The following is a 22,401-nucleotide window of genomic DNA, read 5'->3' on the forward strand; positions in this document are numbered from 1 at the left end:
CGGTAGCCCCTCAGTTTCAGTCCCTGGTGTCCCTCAACAGGTTATGAGACCCTCTTAGTCTCGCTCAGTAATTTGCATTGAACCTTCATCCTCATCCTCACAGAATCAGATTCAAGACTCGCCGCTGGCCATACCATCAACTTTCTAATCACTTGATTACACTCTTGATTGCCTTGACCAGCATGTCAAACTATTGCCAAGTTCAAAATGTCTCCTCTATCCTCTCATCAATCGCAACCTTGGACGGCACCGAGGCCGTTTTCCCTCAATGGCGCGATTGACTCAAGGGTGTTTTAGGAATGCAGAACACACTTGACATAGTCAAAGGGACCCTTACTCGCCCCAAGGAAGATACTAAAGTGGATACCTCGGCAGCAGCTATTCAATTGGCTGATTTCTCAAAAGGCTACAACCCCAAGGAAATCGCTGCCGACTGGGATGCGCTCTTGGATCTAGCTTGCCACACAATCCGGCTAACCCTCTCCGATCCTCTGTCTTAACAATACCAAAAAGTTAAACCAGCATCTCGTTTATACTTGACTATTGTAAACGCTTACAAGAAGAACACTCAAGCTCGTTGTATGCGTCTCCATGAGGCCTTCTGGAACGCACGTCATGATCCAAACGAACCCGTTGCCTTGTGGATCGGTCACATACGGGTGGCCGCCGATGATCTCTTGACGGTCGAAGAGCTTCCGACCGATCATCAAATCGCCAACCGTCTAGTTGGCGGACTTGACTCCTCTTGGTCGAACGTCCAGGACTCCATCGTCTACACTGCGACTGAGATGTCCCTCAACGACATCATTGAAGCTCTAGAAGCCCACGAAGTCAGTCTCAATGGTATCAAAGCGAACGATCTCGCCCCGGTCTCTGCCGCCTACACCAAACGTGTCGCCTTTTCAAACTGCGGCAGACGCGGACACCAATCAAACGACTGCCCTAAACCCAAGAACTTTGGTAAAACCAAAGCTGGCGCCGCCACCGTCGTCAAACTAGGCGGTTACAACTCAGGTTCCAATGACAATGACGATGAAGTCAATTTAGTTTATGAGTAACTGATCCTAAGTAGCTATCATTTTTTTTAATTTCTTAGTACGCTACATCTACATGCTTAGCCTACATCATGGAAATTCCACTATCATCAGTATATTTTTACTCATATAGTACAATTTCCATTTTATTATCTGATTGGTAGTGCTGAACAATAGCTTGGTTATCAGCAAGGGGGGATGTTGAGATTGTGAAGCCTGTTTGTAGTCTTTGTATGCTTGTATGTAGATATGCTTCTACCAAGCAGCCCATCACTACTGTCTACCGGCTTCTCACCTGGCCTTCTTCTACTCACTGAATCTAATCTATATCTTCACTGTCAAGCCCCTGGCCCGTGATCACCGGTAGCCCCTCAGTTTCAGTCCCTGGTGTCCCTCAACATCATTAAATGATGCCCTTCTGAGATTTGTTGTGCAGTGTGATCTACCATTTGCTGTTGTCGAGAGAAAGTCGTTTTGGGATCTATTTTGTCTTATCAACAAAAGGGCTATGCCTCTCATCAATAATACTTGCCGCTTGGGTATTACTAGACACCTCTCCAGGGTATACTTTCAACAGCAAGAGGCGATGAAGCTTGAATATCTTGCAAAACAAAATTCAATAAGCTTCACTCAAGATGCGTGGACTGCACCAAACTTCACGGCTTTCATGTCAGTGATGGCGCACTTCATTACTGAGGATTTCAAGATGAAAGACTTGATGCTTGCCATCCCCCATGTTCAAGGTCTGTTGCGTTGGTTTTTTATTTTTTTTTATTTGGTTTCAGTTATACGGAAAACTGATTAAATTAACACTTTTGTTTTCAGGGAGTCACACTGGCAAGAATTTTGCCGACCTGTTCTATGATGTACTTCATAATTTTGGCTGCCTTGGGAAAATCCACAATATCACGGCCAATAATGCGACAACAAACAACAAAATGGCTCGGGAACTTCAGCTTCAACCGGCCTCAGCACCTTCTTGGGTGTATTGCCCATGTCATAAATCTTGCAGCAAAGGCAGGACTCTCTGTCCTTGGATGCCTTGAAGTCAACAGCAATGGAGAGCCACTATCAACAACCGACATGGGTGGTCCAACCACCCCAACACCATCAGCTGATAGCTCCGCAAACAATGGAGCCAAAGTTGATGTGAACTCAGTACTCAAGCGGGTACATGGCTTGAGTACCTTTGTATGATTTTTGCCTCAACGACGTGAGTGATTTGAAAAAGTCTTCAACTTTTTTCAACCCAAGCTTCAAGATACAAACATCAAGTGCTTAGAAATTGATGTTGCAACTCAATGGAATTCCACCTTCCATATGTTCAGGCGTGTGATCCTCCTTCAGCCATCATGTGACCACTTTTGCCGAGAGAATTCTGAAACCCATACGTCTTATCACCTGCCGAATGGGACCAAGCAACCAAGATCATGGATTTGCTTGAGCCACTCTCAGAGGCCACCGAGATGCTCTGTGCATCCAAGTACCCCACCTTGAATACTTCTCTCCCAGTTTACATTGCTTTAATGAAACACCTTCACACTGTCCAATGGGGTCTCTCTGATCATGCTCAAGGTGTTGTTCCTGCTACCCAAATGATTTAAAAAAGCAATCAGTATCTCCGTGAAGCACTTCAAAAACCTGTCTACATCAGCGCAATGATACTTGATCCTCAGTTCAAAGCTAGTTTCTGGAATAACAACATCTCCTTCATCATGGAGAACTATGCAATGTTGGTTGATCAAATAGTAACTCAGTTTACTCAAGTTGCTCAAGACTTTGCCAATAGTATCAAGACCAGCGAAGGCGAAGGCGCGAAGGAAGGGAGCAAAACAAACCAAATAAAATCAGCCTCTGTTGGTTTTTTTGCGGCTTCATTGTACCAAACCAGCGCGGAGATTGACGATGTCAAATCGGAGATAAAGAAATATTTGAAAGAAGATGTTGAAACCAACAGCGTCAATATTCTAACTTACTGGGCTGGTCGTCAAAACAGCTTCCCCATCTTATCCAAGATGGCCCGTCGGTTTTTAGCTATTCCAGCTACCAGTGCTGCATCCGAACGAGTTTTCTCCAAAGGCCGCCGCATACTCTCTTGGCAGCGCTCTGCCCTCAAGCCTGATACCGCTGAGAAGGTCTTGTCCCTCAAGGAATGGTATTGATTCCTGGAAGAATGAAATTAAGCCCCACAATCATCATTTCATTGACTGTCTTACTGTTTCTCCTCCTCCTCACTTTTGTTTTCCTTGTTTTACCCCAAGTTTTTCTTGCTTTTGATTTTTTTGTCTACTCCTCTGTCTAACTGTGATGTAGCCACATGTAGATCATGCCAAGTAACGTAAAAAATGATGATTTGTCTCTAAAATGGCCAATGGAACCGATTAAATTTATACGTTCTCCCTCCCCCTGAGCCTCTCAATGCCCTGGTGTAAGACTCAAAAGTGGTTGTGAAACCCTTTTGCTGAATGGAGAAGGGGATGAAGGAGGTGCAAGCTCTGCCCTTCTATACTACCAGCTACAAGACCCACCAAGGTGAGCTTGGCAAGTTTTAATAAGTGATAGGAGTGGTTAGCTCAAGATAAGTTTTTTGTGACACAGTATAAAAAGGTTGTTATTCAGTATGTAAGGGTTGTTATATGTAAGTAAGAGGGTTGAGTGGGTACGTAAGTGTTTTGGGTGATGGGTGAGTATAAAACTTGATGAGTAATAAACTGAGGAACTACAAATGGGGGGGAAGAGAGCTCCTTATATAGACAAATGTGAGGGATTTTGGCTCCAGGGCAGCCCCTGAGTGAGGTATTTTAGCTGGCCTGGGCTGTACAACATGAGGGAGTTAAGAGGGAGTGGCTGTGTACAATTTATGCAAGGGGTGCATACATGAGGAGGGGCTGTGCCAGATGATGTCATAATTTATGCAAGGGGTGCATAAGCTGTGCAGGGAAGGATCAGGTGATGTAATAAGACCAAACAAAGTGGAGTTAGAAGGAACTAGAATGCGGGGAACCATTCAGTTGAAGGGGCACAGCCTGCAGGGGCAGTGCTGCATGATGTCATGTACATAACAAACAAACCCAAACCAATATATGTAGTGGAGATAGAATGGTGCGAGGAATGTGACTTGAGGCGCCTGACAGGTGGTTGACTGGGTGCTACAGGTTGTCCAAGGGGTCTAACTTCCAGTGTAGTGGGGCTCCAGTGATGCTTCCAGTGGGGACTAGGGGTTACTTTAGCCGTGGAGTCCATTTATGGTTTCCAATGGATGGTATCTTGAGGCCTTCTGTATGTACATGAGAAAAACTTTTGATTTTTCACATTTTGCGTACCACACCGGGTACACCTGGGGCACTGAAATCAAATCCTGATATCCGAACCCCGGGGTCACAGCCCGTGAAATGCCCCGGGGAGGCCAGTTTGGGTTACAGCCTTAGGTGAAATTCTGCCCCCACCAGGGCACTGGGACGAGCTACGCAGAGCCTGCGGTTGTGACAAACAAGACAACACATATGCCACGACAAGATGCTCACATGACATAGGGAGCAGTCAAGCTCTCAAAGCACTCTAGTGGCATAGGTTGGTTTTTCTAGATGACAACTTGTCACAGGCTGTGTTTTGCCTTTTGCAACTGACAGTCGTCAACTTACCTTGAGCCAAGAATACTATGGTAAAAAATTGAAGGATTCCATGTGCATTGATTCTAGATGAATCATTTGTATTGCAATGCCTTTGTATCTGTAATAGGGGTGTTCAAAATTGAAATCATGAAATTTTCAAATCATAAAATCATAACACTTTTGAGTGATGATTTTTTGTGTACCATTTTGGCATTATTGCTCTACTTTGACTGTTTGGGTGATGCAGGTGAGCTATTCTCTCTCCAACTGGAAATTGAATCCATCCAGCTCCTTGCAAAAGACATGAAACACACATGCTTGTGTGAGGGTTTTTTTTACCATTTTCTGAATCAATTCAGAAGGCATGCCCAAAAAAGGGAACTAAATCAAAATTTGATTTTTCAATTGGTGTTGTCATACAGTTCAGCCCAGGACAGATTTAATAAGGGTGTTCAAAGTTGAAATCATATTTTTTTCAAATCATAAAATCATAAAATCATAACACTTTTGAGTGATCATTTTTTATGTACCATTTTAGAATTGTTGCTCTTTTTTTAATGATTGGGTGTTACACATTTTTTTCAGATTAAAATTTTATGAATATATGGTGTTATGATTTTATGCAGTCAACTTTGAACACCCCTAATGTAAGAAGTAACTAATCTTTGCAAAAAAATCAACAAGTTCATTGAAGAAGAAGTTTGAGAGCTCACAGCTATTTTGATATAGTTTTAAATTAGTACTGCACAATATTTCATGTGAATATCAGACTCAAAAACCAACTGCAAGATTGTCTTTAGAATTAGATGTGGTGCTTGAGTTCTGATTCTTATGCAATCGGATTGATGTGTTTTGATTTTAACTTTGTTTCTGACTCTCAAAATTTGTTCTGTGACGAGGTCAATAGAAGCATGTCGCCTGTGCCTTGTAGTTTGTTCGAAGCTGCGGCTGGAGTGTGTTTTGTCTGAATTGACGGTGAGGGATCCAGTGACAATGCTGTGATTTTGTGTGTTACATAGCTTGACAAGAGGTCGACGGAAGGACAGGGATGATGCATTAGAGTGAGTGTATGCAGTTTTATGTCAAGCTGGAAGTTTCTTCATGTGGCTGAATCCTGCTCGGCTGATGCTCTGCGTCCAAATCCAGACAGCTGACTAGGCTGAAGTGACACCGACACACCCAGTGGACACGGCCCAAGCAGGCCGAACTTCGCAAATCCATCCAGATCCCAGCCCCTGACCCAGACCCAAGCAGAGCGCATTCATCCACTCACGAAAACTCATAACGACTCCACCCATCCGCCACAGCAACATCAACATCACCACCACAGCATCACCCTCACCCTCACCCTCACATCACATCACATCACATCACATCACCATCGTCATTGCTGAAGAAGGATAACATCTCATTCTGCTTCAGCCCAGTCTCCTTATCCTCCGTCTAGTGGCTCTCATCGTCAGCAGCAGCATCAGCATCATGAAAGAATACAAGGTTCGTTGCCATCCTTCCAGTCCAGCCGATGAAGAATGCGCACTGATCTCTTCGCCCTGCTTCACAGATCGTCATCATGGGCGGTCAGTCTTTCATACCCGCTTCTCCCATCCTCATCTCCTGATCACTTTCCTCTTTTTTGTCGCAGGCGGTGGTGTCGGGAAGAGCGCGCTCACTGTCCAGTTCGTCCATGATATGTTTGGTAGGCCGCTTAATTGATTCGCACACTAAACTCCAGACTGGCAAACTGATTCAATGTTCTGACGATCCTTTCCTGCGACGGTGCGCGTCCATCCAGTTGAAAGATACGACCCCACCGTAAGTCTTCATGCCTTGTTGTTAACATACCCGGAGCTGATCTTGGTATTTTGTGAAAACATCTTTCATTCGACCTGACTTCATCTCTCGCTGCAGATCGAAGACTCCTACCGCAAGATAATCACTGTAGATGGTAATAAAGTGACCGTAGAAATCCTTGATACAGCTGGAACAGAACAAGTAAATCAAACAATCCTTTTCTTCTATGATTCAGCTCACTCAGACTAATCAATCAATAAACATCCGGCATCCGCTTTGCGCTTTTAGTTTGTAGCGCTACACTCGCTCTACGTGAAATCAGGAGACGGCTTTCTACTAGTCTTTGCACTAAACACGTTGGATTCGATCCATGAGCTGGAGGCCTTACACGAGTCGATCGTACGCATCAAGGAAGCAGAGGGATACACGGACAAGATCCCGATCGTGCTATGTGGGAACAAGTGCGACTTGGAGGAGCGAATAGTCCAGCGAAGCTGGGCGGTCGCCCTGTCGCAGGAGTGGGGCGGCGTGCCCTACTACGAGACCAGTGCCCGGAAACGGATCAACGTCGACGAGGTCATCGCCGACCTCGTCCGCCAGATCATCAAGGCCGACCGACTCGGACACCTCAATCATGGCGGCCCCGGCCGCCACGGCTTGGGCGGCAAGAAACGCAGGAAACGCGTCACGCCGAACGGCGGCTGTTCAATCCTATAACCCCCTCTTCCTCCCTCTCGTGTGTGTGTAGGTGTTCATGCCCAATCCGCCTTGTGCAGCTTCTCCTCAGAACACAAAAATATACCTCCTGTTTCGACAGCTCTCCACGATCCTTTTGACGATTTTATATGACCTCGTGATGTGATTTTCTCTACTCAAACTTCCATCTCACCCTCGCGCCTCCCCCGGCGAGCCCTCTCTCCTCTCGCTCTATTTAAACTACAACCCCCAGCCCCATTTTTTGTCTCATCTCACAAAAACAACGGATGGGACACCTGCCTGGAATCGGTCCACTGCTTCCACTTCTCCTCCCTTCACTCTCCTCCTCCTCCTATCTTCCTTTCTTATACAAAATCGACGCTGTTTTTGTTTCACTGTCCTTCATGCTCTATCTTTTCTTCTCTCCATCCAGCTTGATCTATAGTCTAGAAAACAAAAGCCACGCCCCAATTAGAGAAGCTCTCCCCCTTTATTTTCTTTGTGCTTTGTATTCTCATTCGTGTCAATCATTTTACTCTTGCAGTTGTGATTAGCTTGATCATATCTTATATCTCTATTTCAACATCTATATATACATTATTATCCACACATTTACACTTATTTATCCTCCTGTCCTTTGTCCCATTTTTTGTGATTTTGACTTTGGGTTATTGCACATTTTGTTTGGCTGTAAACTTGTCATTCATGACTTTTCAAGGGCTCCACAACATCACAAGAGCCATCTTGAAGCACATACATCCATGTACATGGATTTGTGTATGGATTAAGAGTTGTTCTTGTATACATAGCTATTTGAATAATCCTCAAGGCATGTGTTCTGATGTGGTTTGAGAGCTTGAATGAATGCATCACATCAATAAGGGTACTGATTAGCCAAAAAAAAATTAAATCTTTCTCTCTCAACTGATAATATGATTTGATCATAAATTCACCCCAGTTCATTTATAGCCATCTTTGACTTGATGTGAGTCAAAAGCATTGAGCAGTTTGAGCCTATGACATGGATTGCCCTTTCTTATCCATGGTTTTTTCACTTGTCATTTTGATGGCTGACTTCCAAGGACTTCTGCTCTAATGAAAAGAGGTTTTGTGAAAGGGGCAAACAGTATGCATTCAAGCAAAACTGTGTACTCCATTGAAGTGCATAAAGGCTGCCCGGGCCCCGTGTGAGTTGATGATTTGGAGCTTTCCTCTACTCTAGGTTCCTCCTCATCATTAAAAGTTGTTAAACTCAGAGCTTATGGGTTTGCTGCGGACCCTACTCCTGTGATAGCAACCGAGCAGTTTTCAAATCGGATCTCGATGTGAGCAGTATTGAATTGTACAGCAAGTTTGCTGGTGTGATCCAGATTCCAGATTGCCATTTTCAAGTTGTTCCAGACAATCTATTAATGCGAATAGAAAAAAATCACAATTTATCATGTGTGGGTATTCAACTACAAGGAGCTGAGTTCTAGACGCTCTAAAAAAGGTGCTGGTATCGAGAGGTGCTTCATGCCGAGAATATTTGGGATGATGAATCTATCAGGGTAATGAGGAAAAGTCAGAGTGTTTGTAAACCAGTGGTTGATTGGAATGTGGTTTCTGCTTCAGTCAATCCGACGTTCTTTTTGCGGCGTTATCACATCCCCGGCAAAGTAACGTCCCAGAGCAATTGTGAACAAGGCCCCGGAAGCCTTGATCACATCGCTGATCAAGCCGGCTCCGGGAAATATCTTGAAGCCTGACATTCCTAGGTCACTAACAAAATTGTCGTGTTGACTGTGCATATACAAAGAAATCACATGTGTCAGTTCAAGTGAGCGGAAATAGATGCACCGGGTGTTAACGTACCGCCATATTCGGTATTTTCCATCAGCTTCCAGCCTAAGGTCTACTCGCACCAAAAACCGAATCGATAAAGGTCTCACTGTAAATCCTGGAAGCAACACAGAGGTAGGGTCCATGACATCCTCGGTGAGTTCTGTAAAGATGTGCATTTCACAAAAGCCAATCGTTTAGTTCCAGTTTTGACGCGCGACAAGAGGTGGTCAGGGCCAAAAAAATTAACATACCTATTGCGCATTGGGTGAGGTCTTCGCTGAACATAACGGCGTGGAAATGAATCTTGTTCTCTTTGCTCATCTTGCGGCTGAAAGAGTGTAAAAGCAGTCCGAATGAGAGAGAGTTGGCAGGGATATGCGGGCAGATGCACTGACAAAAAGTAGTATATGGCTTTCAAATTATCCTTTCCTCTGGCCATCTCTGGTTGATTCGCCATTGGATGAAGTATGAATGCATCCTCGGTAAAATACCTGAGGTTTCGGTCAAGGGGATAAAGATGTATACGTCAGTCGATTCTGCAGTGGTCTATGGAGACGTATCGACGGTAGCTTACTTGTCGATGTTCTTCAAGACGGTTTCCGCATCCTGGGGTTCAGTAATCGATCTGACAACATCTTGAATCTGTGGACCGTTGGCGAAATATGAATAAATGAAGTTGTTTATGTTGAAAAAGAATAATCAGTGAAGCCAGTGTTGGAAAGCTCACCTCTGCTCGGGGATTTTCCATGATGGGCTTCGGATTATGTTATTCTCTTGCTGGGGTTTTGTTAGAAATATGAGCTTTGCTGAACGATTCTTAAGGTGGGTGGGCTATGTGGCGCTGGGGGTCTATCAAGGGAAGCACCGCCGAAGGTTATATACCCTGATAGGCCCACACATGGTAAGCTTGCTTCGGCCGGGCATCGTCATATTCAGGGGCCTGAATGACCTGGCCTCGGAGCGGGCGTCTCCGTTTGTCTAGAATTCTATCCAGCCCTTACAAGTTCGGGCCAGTTTGGTTCAGACATCTACAGGGTTCTATCCTGAAAGGCCTAGCGGGAAACCGTTGGAAGACATCAGATTTGCCTGTTTGGTGATGTGGTCTGTGCGGTGTGATCTCTCAGACCAGACCCTCCGAATTCAAGCCCTCCACAACAAATCACTGATATAATTTACTTCCGTCCGTAAGAGAGCGGAAAGAATGCAACTGGTCAGCCAAGGAATCTGGTCAATCCATGCTGCGAAATGCCGTACCACCGCTCGATTCTGAACTGGGGTTTGGCTCGAACTTAGCTACTCCGAGCCGCTTCGCGCCCGAGCTTAACTAAGCCTTCACACGAGGCGCGAAGCATCTCCGAAGGAGAGGCATACTTGTAAGGGCTCAAGGGGAGTCCTTCACTGGTCGTCAATCGAAGAGGGGCACAAAGACCAGAGCAAGATCTAGTTCACGGTGTGGTGTTCCCACCGGTGCGGAAGTCTCAGGATGGCAAATAGATCAAGAGGTCAACTTGCAACCTGTCAGATATTCTTGGCTTTAGTTTTTGATGCATAGCAAATTGGGTACATTTTATTTTGTTGAGATAGTTTATTGGCATTTCCCTATGTAGTATGCTTCTAAACTATACACCCACAACTTAGCCAATATTATACATATATATAGTCTAGTTGTTCTTCTTACTTAGAGCATCCACCACCGTCTAGGTAAATCTTTAGCTAGCCAGCGAGTCCCGCGAGGCTCGGTTGCTTAGCTAAAGAAAAAACCCACCCTCGCCAGCCGTTATCGGCTCAAGAGGTAACACAAATTTAGCTAAAGACACCAACAGCACCCTCATGTCTATGTAAGTACTTATTTAAATACCCTTGGTTAAGTAGCACAGCACAAGAGAATGACCAGCTCAACATACGGTACATGTGTGAAACCCCGGTCATACACACCATCAATGTCCGTTCATACCATCGATGTCCGGTCCTACCATCAATGACCGGACATCCCATTGATGGACCGGTCATACAATTGAATGTCCGGTCATCTTATCGAATGACCGGTCATTGTATTGATGCACCGGCCACACCGTTGATGGTCCGGCCGTATTATTGATGACAGCCCATGCTATTGACGACCAGGCATTTTATCGATGGACTGGTCATCCTGTTGATGGACCGGTCATCCTGTTGATGGACAGGTCATCCTGTTAATGGACAGGTCATCCTATCGATGGACCGTATGACTGGTCATCCTTGCAAGGACGGGTCATCCCAATAACTGGTTGTGCTATCTGATGACCAGTCTATCCATGACCAGTCATCCTATAGATGACGGGTCATCTGATCAATGATCGGACATCATATCGATGTCCGGTCTATTGAATTTGATGTCCGGTCATCCTATCTGATGACTGGCCGGTTGAGCAATGACCGGTCATCCCATTGATGACGATCGATGACCGGTCAATCAATATGATGACCGGTTGAGGGGTGGAGAGCTACTGACATGTACATATGTATTTATCTGCTGTGTACATGTGCTGGGGGTACTTGTGGTTTGGCGAGGGCAGTTGGCAGGCTCGCTAGAATGGTCTTACAGAGGCTCTGTAGCCGTTGGTAAATCTAGCGAGCCTTAAAGATTTACCGAACAAATATTTAGCTAAAGAGCCCTAAAGAGGGCACGGGGGTAGAAAATTGCTTACATACTCGGTAAATATGCCTTACCGAGCAGGTTTACAGAGATGGTGGTGGATGCTCTTATGGTGTTCAAAGTTGGTTTGCATAATTTTATGCATGCATAAATCATAAAATCATAAAAATATTTTGGTGAGGAAATTTTGTATTACATAATCAGACAGTCATATCCCCTGCAAAAAAGATTTTATGATTTATGCATGCATAAAATTATGCAGACCAACTTTGAACACCATAACTGTTATCCTTCCTCACTGAATGATTATTACAAGTTGACTCACTGTGCTTGGACCATGTCCTCAACACCTCGTCAATCTCTCTTAGTCCCCTGTCACCAAGTTACCCTCAACATATTTGATCAGATTACCATGTCTTGAAGGTCAAACAGGACATCCAACCTCCAGTCTAACGGCCTCTACCTGCGGCATTGAAGTTGATCATGTTTTGGCTCAGGACATGGTTAGCAAGTTCATAAGGCCCCAATTATAAACAGATTTTTGAGTTTTATTTTGAAACAATTTGAAAAGAATTTTGAAACAAAAATGAAATCAAAATGAAAGAATTTTTATTTCAAAAATATCTTGGGCAAGCTTTGAACTTAACTAAGTCCCTTCTGGGCGCAAAGCGCCCGCCTCTGCAGGAGGGACTTGGGAAAGAACAGAGTTTTTTGGCATTGCAAGCAGATTTAGCAGAGAAAATCAAAATTCTGCAATAACTTTTCATCTATACCAGCTATGCTGGCATGGAAAAGATTATGAGAAAGGCCTTGCTCTTGCCTTTCTCCTCATCCATTTTGGGGATCAACCTTCCCCACCTTCCCCAAAAAATTGGCATTCAAAGACCAACATTTTGCCAGTTTCATGGCTGCAAAAAGCATGCCTCCGCATGGGAAAAGGCTAAAACCCCCATTTAGTTGCTCAAAAAATACAAAACAATATGAGAGTGGAACTGAGCTTCTTGGCTACATGATATGATACATATTTTATGAAGAATTTTGTATGATTTTTGGCAAAGTGTAAGCTCTCAACACGGAGAGCTTCACTGGGAAGAGGGGCGAGGACGAGGGGCAAGGGGACAAGGGTGAGGACAAGGGCACGAGGGTGCAGAGCAGTTCTAGAACCTCCGTTTGTATTGCAGATGGGGGCAAGGGAGCTAGCTCGGGGGAGTCTCAGTACTTCCCTCCTACATACAACTTTGGGGCAGGAAAGGAGAAGGGAGAAAAGGGGAAAAAGGGGAAAAGGAGGAAGTTTTGCTCACCTAGCTTGGGGGAAGTCTCAGTGCTTCCCTGCCGAGCTAGGCAAGGCAGGACTGGAGGGACTAAGTAGACGCTTGATGGTGGTTTGTGACACCTCCTGTGATACTTCCTGTGAGTTTGCAGGAGCCGTGGCTCACATACCCCCCACCTATAAAAGACGACTGTGGGGTGATGTCGGCAAGAGTCTAGATGTTGGTGTTCTGTCATGAATGTAACCACGCGTCGATGTTAAAGGGAGTGAGTCAGTGTGTGTTTGAGGTGATGGTTTTGGCCAGGTACGCCTTGGTTGGATCTGCACAACGGTCGTGCGTTGTTGAGTGTTGAGTGGTCTTGGCGGTTGTTTGTTGTATTGGTGTCGTCGGATGGTGGTGGGAGATGGGGAAATCGTCGCATATAGCTTGAAGGAAAGAAAGATTGGGAAATGGGCGGGGGTGTGGGCACTAATCAGGGGGATTGGTCATGGTTGGTGATGCGCTGTTCGACGGTAGCGGCTATTCGAGTAAGAGACTGTTGGTTTTGGAGTCTTCACTGTAAAAATGTGGCATCGTAAGCCACATCCTTTATGGAGGAGGTGTAGGGTTTTGTGGGGCTTAGGAGGATTGTGCACATACCCCTCTGTTGGCCCCAGGATTGAGTCGATGATCAGTGCATTGAGTGACTTGTCTAACGCCTCGGTTGCCTTGAACGCTTGGACCGCGGTGGCCTCGGTGTCTTCTGTCACCATTTCTTCCTTGTCAGCGTACCCCGAGCAACAACGGCGTCCAATTCCTCAATGGCCGCCGTCAATGTGACCGTCATGCTTGATTATAGATCACTCGGCTTGTCCGAGATGCTTGCCACTCCAGCTGGTTGTGAGGTCGCTTGACCCGCCGTGGCAGTAGGAGGACGGGGATTTGGGCCCCTTGCGGAGCTCCATGGTAAAGGTGCGGTGTAATTCGGCAGTTTTGGTGGCACCACTTAGGATGGAGGGAACTCAACCCTTCCTCAAGCGCGGTTGTTGGTGCATGATCCATTTGGTAAGCCGCAGTGCCCTCTGCACCAGTGGCAGCGGCCAACCAAATTCAAGTACAAGTGGATTTGCCAGCGCAGATCGTCTGACAAGGTCCCAGCGGCTCTGGGCTCGGAGATTGTAGTAGTGTTTGTGGGCGCCGTTGTTGGTTGCGCTCTGAGTAGGTTCGTTGGTGCTCAAGCCGGAAGAGCGTTGAAGAAGATCCAAATGCGTTTTGAAAAGCGGCCGTAATTAAACGGTGTGGTTTCGAGGATTTCGAATTTGAGGATGTTGGCCCGGACTTCAGTGGGTAGACCACCGCTTAGCCGGGCCTGCGTTTTGTATTGCGCAAACGTTTCAGAGGGGTCCATCTTGAGGGAATGGATCTTTTCTTTCAGTCCCTGGCGCCAGCGTACCGTGAGAGCCACATTGAATAATGTTTGTTTGAACTTGCTCCATGGATTCTTGAGGTACTTTTTTGCTTTGTTTGAGTATACCAACAAGAGATTTGTTTCCTTGATGAGTGTGCCGGCAATTCTTATCTTGTCATTGGTAGCGGTCACCTTCTTGGTGTCAAAGAAGATCTCGGGAGCTTGGATCCAAGCTAGGAACCTCTCCATTTCTTGGTAGGGGCCTAGGTAGGTTGGGCCGTCTGAAGTGCAGAACCTACGGAGGTCGATGTGGTTGTCCGGCGGGGTAGTTGGGCGCAGGGGGGTTGGTTGTTGAGTTGTTGCGCAGATTAGAGTTTCCTGGAGTCGGGCAAAACGTTCTTTGTTGGCTCTTGCTCGTTTGTCTGTGGCTTCTTGAGCCACTCAAAAGTGTTCTGCATTGGCCCTTGCGCGCTCTTCCACGGCTTCTTGCGCGGCTAGTGCTCTAGCGTCTGCGGCTCGTTGCGCATCAAGATTGGTTTGCTGAAGCGCCAGCAGCTGTGCAACAAAGGAGTTGTCCGTTTGAGGACTGGGCGCTGACGTCAAGGTTTGTAGAGCGTTGGGTGGTGGGTCGGAACTCGCGCTAGGTCTTTCTCTGTGCAACATGTTGATTGATTGGGCGTTTGGGGAGGTAATTGTTAGGGCGTTAGATGAGGGCAGGCTTGGTTTTGGCTGAGTTTGGACAGGTGGGGGGAGGGCTGGTGGAGTCAATAGCAATGGGTTAAAGGGTTTCACTGGTGGTGGTGGTGCTTTTATAGCAGTCGGTTCAATTGGGGACCACGCTTGGATGATCGGAGGGATGTTGCTGTCGGCTGAGAAAAAAGACGTCGCCGGACTGCTTGGGAATCCGACTGCTTGTGGAAGGGTTAAGGAGGTCAATAGGGATGGGGGGCAGGAATGAGTCTTGAGAGGGTTGGGGACTAGGGTTGGGATGGCTGCTGTAGCCGGTTGTGAGGTCGAGAGCAAGGTTTAGTGCAAGGTTGCTGGCGGGGTTGGTACCGATTCAATGGGTAGAGTCGTTTGAGCTTGCTTTCCTGCAGCTGCGGCTGTCCTTTTGGCTTTGTTAGCGGCTCGTATTACCGCCTCGGTGTCTGTCAGTGGGAGAAGCTGGTCTGAAGAGGTCGTGCGCCTTGTGGACATGAAGCTCTGGCAAAGTGGGTGTGGTCAAGGTGGTGGGCAAGGTAGAGGTTCGAGAAAAAAAAAGTGTAAGCTCTCGACACGGAGAGCTTCACTGGGACAAGGGGCGAGGGGACGAGGGCAAGGAGGGGGGAAGAGGGCGCAGAGCAGTTCTAGAACCTCCGTTTGTATTGCAGATGGGGGCAAGGGAGCTAGCTCGGGGGAGTCTCAGTACTTCCCTCCTACATACAACTTTGGGGCGGGAAAGGAGAAGGGAGAAAAGGGGAAAAAGGGGAAAAAGGGGAAAAGGAGGAAGTTTTGCTCACCTAGCTCGGGGGAAGTCTCAGTGCTTCCCTGCCAAGCTAGGCAAGGCGGGACTGGAGGGACTAAGTAGACGCTCGATGGTGGTTTGTGACACCTCCTGTGATACTTCCTGTGAGTTCGCAGGAGCCGCGGCTCACACAAAGAAGGTGTCTTCGTGAGTACCTGTCACGCCAAAAACCATGTTCTTTCCTAATTCCCTCCTTTGGATGCGGGGGCTTTGTGCCCAGCAGGGACTTGGTTAAGTTTGGGCAAGGGGTGCACATATAAACATAAGTGCATCCCTGACCAAGTAGCCTGCCAGAGGGGGTAGGCAGGGGCAAGATGTCTCTGACACGGGCCAGGAAAGCTGGAATACAGCTCCAGGACCAGACCTTGAACCAGATGCTATGCTGGCCCATGCTGGCCCAGGAGGTTTCCTTGTTGTAAGACTAAAAAGTGGTAATGAAACCCTTTTGCTCAATGGTGAAGGGTATGATAGACACCTGTGTCAATCCAATTCTTCCGCTTTAAACCAAAGATAAATTTGCCATTATCTTTGGTTTGGAACCGATGGGAGGGCGGAGCTGGATGGAGCTGATTGGAGCTGGCCTGGGTAATAAATTCCCCCAAACAGCCCCACACAGAAAATGTTTCATAGCCTAGTGGTTTGCAGCTCTGCTGCAAACCAGGTAATAGGCAGGTTTCTGGTTCAATCCCCCCTGTCCCCATCCCCCATTTGGGGGATAGGGGGCAGGTTTTATGGAATGCATGGACCACAGATCGCAGATTGAAGACCGTGGATTCTGGGTTGGGTATTTGGACCGGAGCGGAAAGGCAGGGCTGGACTACACACGTGGACTGGTAGCAGCGGCGCGTCAGCAGGTGAGCCACGGCAGCTGAAGCGGGTGGAACCGGGGCGGAGGCAGTGGTGAGAGACTGACTGGCGGGGGCTAGAGCCTAGACAGAGGATAGTGAGAGGGCAAGTGTGGGAGAGGAGCGGAGTCTGGGACAATGACATGCAGAAAGCGGGCGGAGCTGAAGGACTAGTGCGGGAAAGTGTTGGATCTGCGGGATTGGGTGGGAATGGTGACATGTGTGGAGGGAAGGATGGGGGAGGCTCACGGTTTTCTCTTCTCTTTTCCTCACCCCATTATCCTATCATCTTACGGGTTACTCATCATTGTACTTACACTTACGGACGTACTAGAGTATTAGGAGAGATATACGTGACCTTATCTTTACTTATGGATTTACTTGCGGAGTGCAGAGCTTTATTTACTTGCGGATTATTACACTATAGATCAGCCTCAGAGAGGAGTGCTGAAGACTAGCGGATAGTAGCAGTGCGGAGCCGAGTTGCCAATAATCACACAACCCGGACACATATATTCTTGAAGAAGGCAGTTAGCGGACATTTCTTCCGACATACCAGCTTTTATCCCCACACCGGATCTAAAGATACAAACATAACACCTTTCACACACCAGTCCGGGACAGTCTCACAGAGGATTTCACACATGGTTTCACACTCAAGCTCAGCTCTAGGATACATTCCATAGGATATGGGATATGGTGGATGAATTGCTTTGTTTCTTTTATTTCCTTCCTTTTATTATACTCAACCGCAATTTGGCAATGACCTTGTAAAACACTTATGGGCTGCTAAGGGATCTTCCAGAAGCAAAAACAAGGCCCCTGAAAATTAGAATTTCATCAGACAATTATTTCCTTGGTGTGAAATGCTGAGTGTAATCTAGCTGTCGCGAAGCGTGCCGCGTTTTTGTTTCGCAATGGAAGTTTTTCCAAATTTGGAAACAGGCAATGTTTTAATTGCAGCAAGTCGACTGCTGTCATCAGCACATAATAATCACATTTGCGTATACAAATCGTTCAAGAGACTTTATCACAGGTGTGGAAGGCGGAAGAAATTGGAACAAGAATTGAAGGCATGGCAATCGTTAATGATGCAAGGGTATACAAGCAGCTGGATTGTAGACGCTTTGAACAACATGTTGGTATCAAGAGGTGTAGGTTGAGAACATTTGGGATGATGAATCTGTCATGGCAATGAAGAGTGTGTTTGCAAACCAGTCGGTTGGGTTTGTCGGAGTGGAATGTTGATTATGCTTCAGTCAACCCTACGTTGCTTCTGCGGCGTGATCATGTTCCCGGCGAAATAACGTCCCAGAACAATTGTGAACAAGGCCCCGGAAGCCTTGATCACATCGCTGATCAAGCTGGCTCCGGGAAATATCTTCAAGCCTGACATTCCTAGGTCACTAATAAAATTGTCGTGTTGACTGCATGTGTAAAGACAAATCAAGATTTTTAGTTCAAGTGTGCCGAAACAGATGTACTGGTGTTAGCGTACCGCCATATTCGGTATTTTCCATCAGCTTCCAGCCTAAGGTCCACTAGCACCAAAAACCGAATCGATAAAGGTCTGACTGGAAATCCTGGAAGCAACACAGATTTGAGGTCCTTGACATCCTCGATGAGATCTATGGAGATGTGCATTTCTTAGTTCGAGTTCAGAAGCGCGACAAGAGTCGGTCACGGTAGGAATGAATTTTGGCAAACCTATCGCGCATTGAGTAAGGTCTTCGCTGAACATAACCGCGTTGAAATGTATCTTGTTTTCCTTGGTCCCCTTGCGGCTGAGAGAAGCCAACAGCAGGTTGAATGAGAGCGAGTGGGCAATGACATGAGGGCAGTTGTACTTACAACATGTAGTATAAGGCTTTTAAATTGTCTTTTCCTCTGGCCATTTGGGGTTGATTCGCCATTGGGTGAAGAATAAACGCATCGTCGGTAAAATACCTGATCATTGGGACAAGGGGACAGGGATGTATTTGGTAGTTGATTCTTTATTTTTATTGAAGACGTATATATCGACTGTATCTTACTTGTCGACGTTCTTCAAGACGGTTTGCGGATCCTGGGGTTCAGTGATTGATCTGACGACATCCCGAATCTGAGGACCGTCAGCGCAATATGAGCAAATGATGTTGTCTATATTGACAAAGAAACAGAACAGGCAATCAAGCTAGTGTTAGGAAGCTCACTTCTGCTCGTGGGTCCTCCATGATGGGCTTCAGTTGATAATATTCTTCTGAAATTTGCTGGGACTTTGTTGGGAATATGAGTTTGGGTGAACGATGCTGATGATGGGCTAAGTGGCAGTGTATGTATGAAGGAAGATGCAGCGACGAAGGCAAGTTATATACCCTGAAAGATCCCCATATGGTAGGCTTGCTTCGGCTGGATGTCGCCGTATTCGGTGCTCATCCGAACGGCCTGCGAACCTGGCCTCGGAGCGGGCATCTCCGTGTGTTCAGCCAGCCCTTGCAGTTTCGGGGCTAGTAATTTGGTCCACAAACCTGCATAGTTCCACTTCCAACTGACAGGGTTGCCACTAGTTGGCGGGAATCGATTGGAAGACATCAGACTCGCTGATGCGGGCTGTGATCTCTCAGACCAGCTCCTCCGTCCTCCACATCCCTCCGCGAGAGTTGAGAGAAAGAAAGAAAAAAAAACACGGGATGTCAGCCAAGGAATTTGGCTTTGTTTATCAAATTTTGCATCAGGTTGGAAAATTCGTGCTTCGGAATTTTTCCACAATTATCTGCGTCAAATCTGAGCAAAGAGACAAGCAAACACTCCGATGAAACTCGGATTTCCATCGCTTTTTAATGGTCTCACACTGTCTCACATCAAGTACATAGGAAACTCCACACAATATCTTGTGGAGGATCAGGTTTTCCCTGATGAATCGATTAACCGAACAGACAAAAGGGAATACATATCGTGATACAGTAAATGTGACAATATTTGCGCGATGCTTAAGGGGAAAGAGAGTTACAACACAGATAGCATAAGAGAGTTATCGTTACCCAGTGGATCGTGTCATTTGCTGTTCCCTCTCGGACCTATCTACCGACCGGACGGTAGAGGGGCGGAAGATCCTTCCCATCTGCCAGACGGAATATTTCCACCTTGCCCCTTGAGGAAGGATGGGGAGGACGGACACATTGCTTCAATCAATTTCTTCTCAGCTTATCCATATTACATGAAGCTGCTCCAAAAGACTAAGTGAGCTTAACAAATGTCTGTATTTTTTTGTCGGGAAGGAGCACATAGTGTTACACTTTTTCCTAGGCAGCTTTGCGGACTTTCTTCTCGGGGGGTGACGTATCAGAGTCCACAGAAACAGCACTTCTTTTGATGTGAGCTTTTTGAGGCTTGGGAGTTGGAGCCCCTGTCGGTTCATCTTTCATGTTGGGGGAATCATGAGGACCCCCTGTTTTCGTTCCGCCAAGCCGGGCTGGATCCGATCCCACGGGCCCTTTCTTCTTCGCATGCTCCGAGTTAGCACTTGAGGATGACGGTGCTGGCTTCGACTGCAAAGAACCCGATGGCGGTGTTTGTTTGTTGAAAAAAGACATGATGTTACCTTTTCTCTGTGAAATAGGCTTCGATGACGACAGAAAACTGGTTAATGGCACGCGCAGACCAAAAATCTCTGGATCTGAAAACAAAAATTGAGATCCGGGTTTGTGGAGAGGGAGAAGCCGATGACTTACTTTCAAAAAATCTGCACTCTGATTGCCCACTTTGCCAACTTCTTTGGGTACCGGATAACATACCAAGCCGTCACTCAGATCGAATGGCTTCAATAACTTTGCAAGATTACCAGACCACTCCCCACTCGAGGTGTCCAACCAAGTCTCTATACTTTCTGGATCAGTCAAGATCACCGGCATTCGATCATGGAGCTAATGTCCAATAAACCGAAGCTTCAGGACTTCTGGTGCATCGGATCAAGACTCTCCTTGAATGTAGTGATAACTGACAAATGAGAGATACTTGTTGGATGAGGTAGTGATGATGGTGAATGTATGCAGCTCTTCGGTCGCCCCTTTGTAACTTGAAGAAATGCAGGTGTTTTCTTAATAACATCTTGATGTTTTTTAAACCTGTTTACACAACGTTTACAAATGTTCACTCACGTCACCGACTCCCACAATCCAGCAAGACACATTAGTTGACCTCCGGTCCGTTTGGTGAAGTGAGGGATTTTATCTTTCCCTTTGGTCAACCATTCGAAGAAACTGTTGATAGGATATGATCGATGGATGGATGAGTCTTTTGTGCGTTGCCAACGTGAAAGAAGATGTTTGACGTACCCTTCACACAATATGATGCATCGTTTCTTGCCCTTGATTGTATTCCATAATCCGCGAGGCTCGACGACCTTGTCGTCCCGAGCATTGATTGTATTGAGCAGGCTTCCTGATCGGAGTCCGAAAATTTCAATATCTATTCCTCCTGACTACCGGCACTCACCTAGAGGCGCTTACCGTGCGTGGGCTGGAGCATAAGTTGGGGGAGGATTCGCGATTGTAGCAGGTCAGAAGGGAGGCGACGGGTTAAGGTGCCTTGATGGTAATCCTTCAGAGCCAACTTACCGGGGATTCAGACCAGTGAGGAACTAGTCCCCATTTCTATACGACCGATATGAAACATGACCGATGGAACACAATACGAATTCAGCATGAAGGTGGAGTGCGGTCATTTGGGATAATCACTCAAGAAGTACATCGCAATCGCCCGCACCATGCAATCGATCACCAGCCGATTCTCCTTCGGATCCATACGTCTGACCACCGCCGCCCTACGACACACCAGAAAGATCTAGATTGTGTCGGAGGGTGATCTCCCGGTGAATGACTATCAATATCTTACTGACCTGTTCTGAGGCGCCAAGTTGTAATTGGGACGGTATTCGTCAACATTCAGCCAGGAGTCCACGTGCAGCTGGATGTCCGTGAGTCTGGAGCTGATTTCCTCAGGCTTAAGCGATAACGCGAACCTGCAATTGAGCAGATGATGATTAGCACCGGGCTGTGGATGACTTGATCCAAAGTCGTGGAGGACTCACCGGCCACACATCGAATGGTTCAGGTTCTTGTCGCGTCGATCAATGACTCCCGGGTGGGAGCTGAACACGTGCCTCCTAGCGCTAGCTTATCACAGAGGATCGCATTTTCCTATCTCCCCCTAGACTTCCAATTCTCACCGTGCCACTGGCGCCGTTAAGATCACCAGTTTCTTATCTTATTTTCAGCCATTTCAAACTCCTCAATATCCACCCCCCCTGGCAGGAAACATCCTGTAATGTTGTTACATGATGGATTTATGTATGTAACCAATTCGCCCCCTTTGAGCCAGCGCGAGCTCAGGGAATTTCAAAGTTTGGGCTCAAAAATGCCTGGAAGATCCCTTCAGAATCAGTCCAGAGTGGTCTAGTAATGATGAAGGGCAGTAAGCTACAAAAAAACAAGGAACAAAGCAAGATAGCAGGCTAGGTGTTTGTCTGCTCATTTTTTTAAACCACAAACTACACTTTTCAAATCATTTTCAAAAAACAAACAGACATACTTTGTGCACTGCAAAAAGCTCAATGTGCACTGTGTAGTCCTGGAATTCACGTTCCCCCATCCCAAAAACTCCAAAGAAGTTATTGAAATGTGATATACATATATAAAGATCCTTCAGAGCTTTTTGACCACTTTTTGCAAGAATAAGGCTTTGAAAAATTAGAAAATTTTGCCACATACTGGCCCACTTTGGCAGATTTCATGCAAAATTTGCTAATTTTCCAAAGCCTTGTTCT

General features: G+C 46.5%; 4 protein-coding genes across 4 annotated transcripts; 1 reads left to right on the forward strand and 3 right to left on the reverse strand.

Annotated features, from left to right (window-relative positions):
• Nucleotides 1-6,124: 6,124 nt before the first annotated feature.
• PtA15_6A204 (uncharacterized protein) lies at nucleotides 6,125-7,153 on the forward strand (the record flags this gene model as incomplete). The annotated part of the gene is made up of 6 exons (XM_053169885.1): nucleotides 6,125-6,139; nucleotides 6,207-6,222; nucleotides 6,288-6,341; nucleotides 6,438-6,457; nucleotides 6,554-6,637; nucleotides 6,725-7,153. The coding sequence occupies 6 exons, from the start codon at nucleotides 6,125-6,127 to the stop codon at nucleotides 7,151-7,153; spliced, it is 618 nt and encodes a 205-aa protein (XP_053021131.1).
• A 1,589-nt stretch (nucleotides 7,154-8,742) lies between these two features.
• Nucleotides 8,743-9,704, reverse strand: PtA15_6A205 (uncharacterized protein; the record flags this gene model as incomplete). Its single annotated transcript, XM_053169886.1, has 6 exons — nucleotides 8,743-8,914; nucleotides 8,987-9,116; nucleotides 9,208-9,284; nucleotides 9,352-9,447; nucleotides 9,531-9,598; nucleotides 9,684-9,704. The coding sequence occupies 6 exons, from the start codon at nucleotides 9,702-9,704 to the stop codon at nucleotides 8,743-8,745; spliced, it is 564 nt and encodes a 187-aa protein (XP_053021132.1).
• Nucleotides 9,705-17,853: 8,149 nt separating this feature from the next.
• On the reverse strand, nucleotides 17,854-19,169 carry PtA15_6A206 (uncharacterized protein; the record flags this gene model as incomplete). The annotated part of the gene is made up of 7 exons (XM_053169887.1): nucleotides 17,854-18,025; nucleotides 18,097-18,226; nucleotides 18,306-18,382; nucleotides 18,450-18,545; nucleotides 18,632-18,699; nucleotides 18,791-18,897; nucleotides 18,953-19,169. 7 exons carry the CDS (start codon nucleotides 19,167-19,169, stop codon nucleotides 17,854-17,856), a joined length of 867 nt encoding a protein of 288 aa, XP_053021133.1.
• A 710-nt stretch (nucleotides 19,170-19,879) lies between these two features.
• PtA15_6A207 (uncharacterized protein) lies at nucleotides 19,880-21,677 on the reverse strand (the record flags this gene model as incomplete). Its single annotated transcript, XM_053169888.1, has 10 exons — nucleotides 19,880-20,125; nucleotides 20,309-20,500; nucleotides 20,579-20,651; nucleotides 20,735-20,836; nucleotides 20,912-21,017; nucleotides 21,086-21,095; nucleotides 21,194-21,229; nucleotides 21,342-21,399; nucleotides 21,475-21,597; nucleotides 21,667-21,677. 10 exons carry the CDS (start codon nucleotides 21,675-21,677, stop codon nucleotides 19,880-19,882), a joined length of 957 nt encoding a protein of 318 aa, XP_053021134.1.
• Between the last annotated feature and the right edge of the window lie 724 nt (nucleotides 21,678-22,401).

This window comes from Puccinia triticina, chromosome 6A (genome assembly GCF_026914185.1).
Source record: "Puccinia triticina chromosome 6A, complete sequence".
Lineage (NCBI taxonomy): Eukaryota > Fungi > Basidiomycota > Pucciniomycetes > Pucciniales > Pucciniaceae > Puccinia > Puccinia triticina.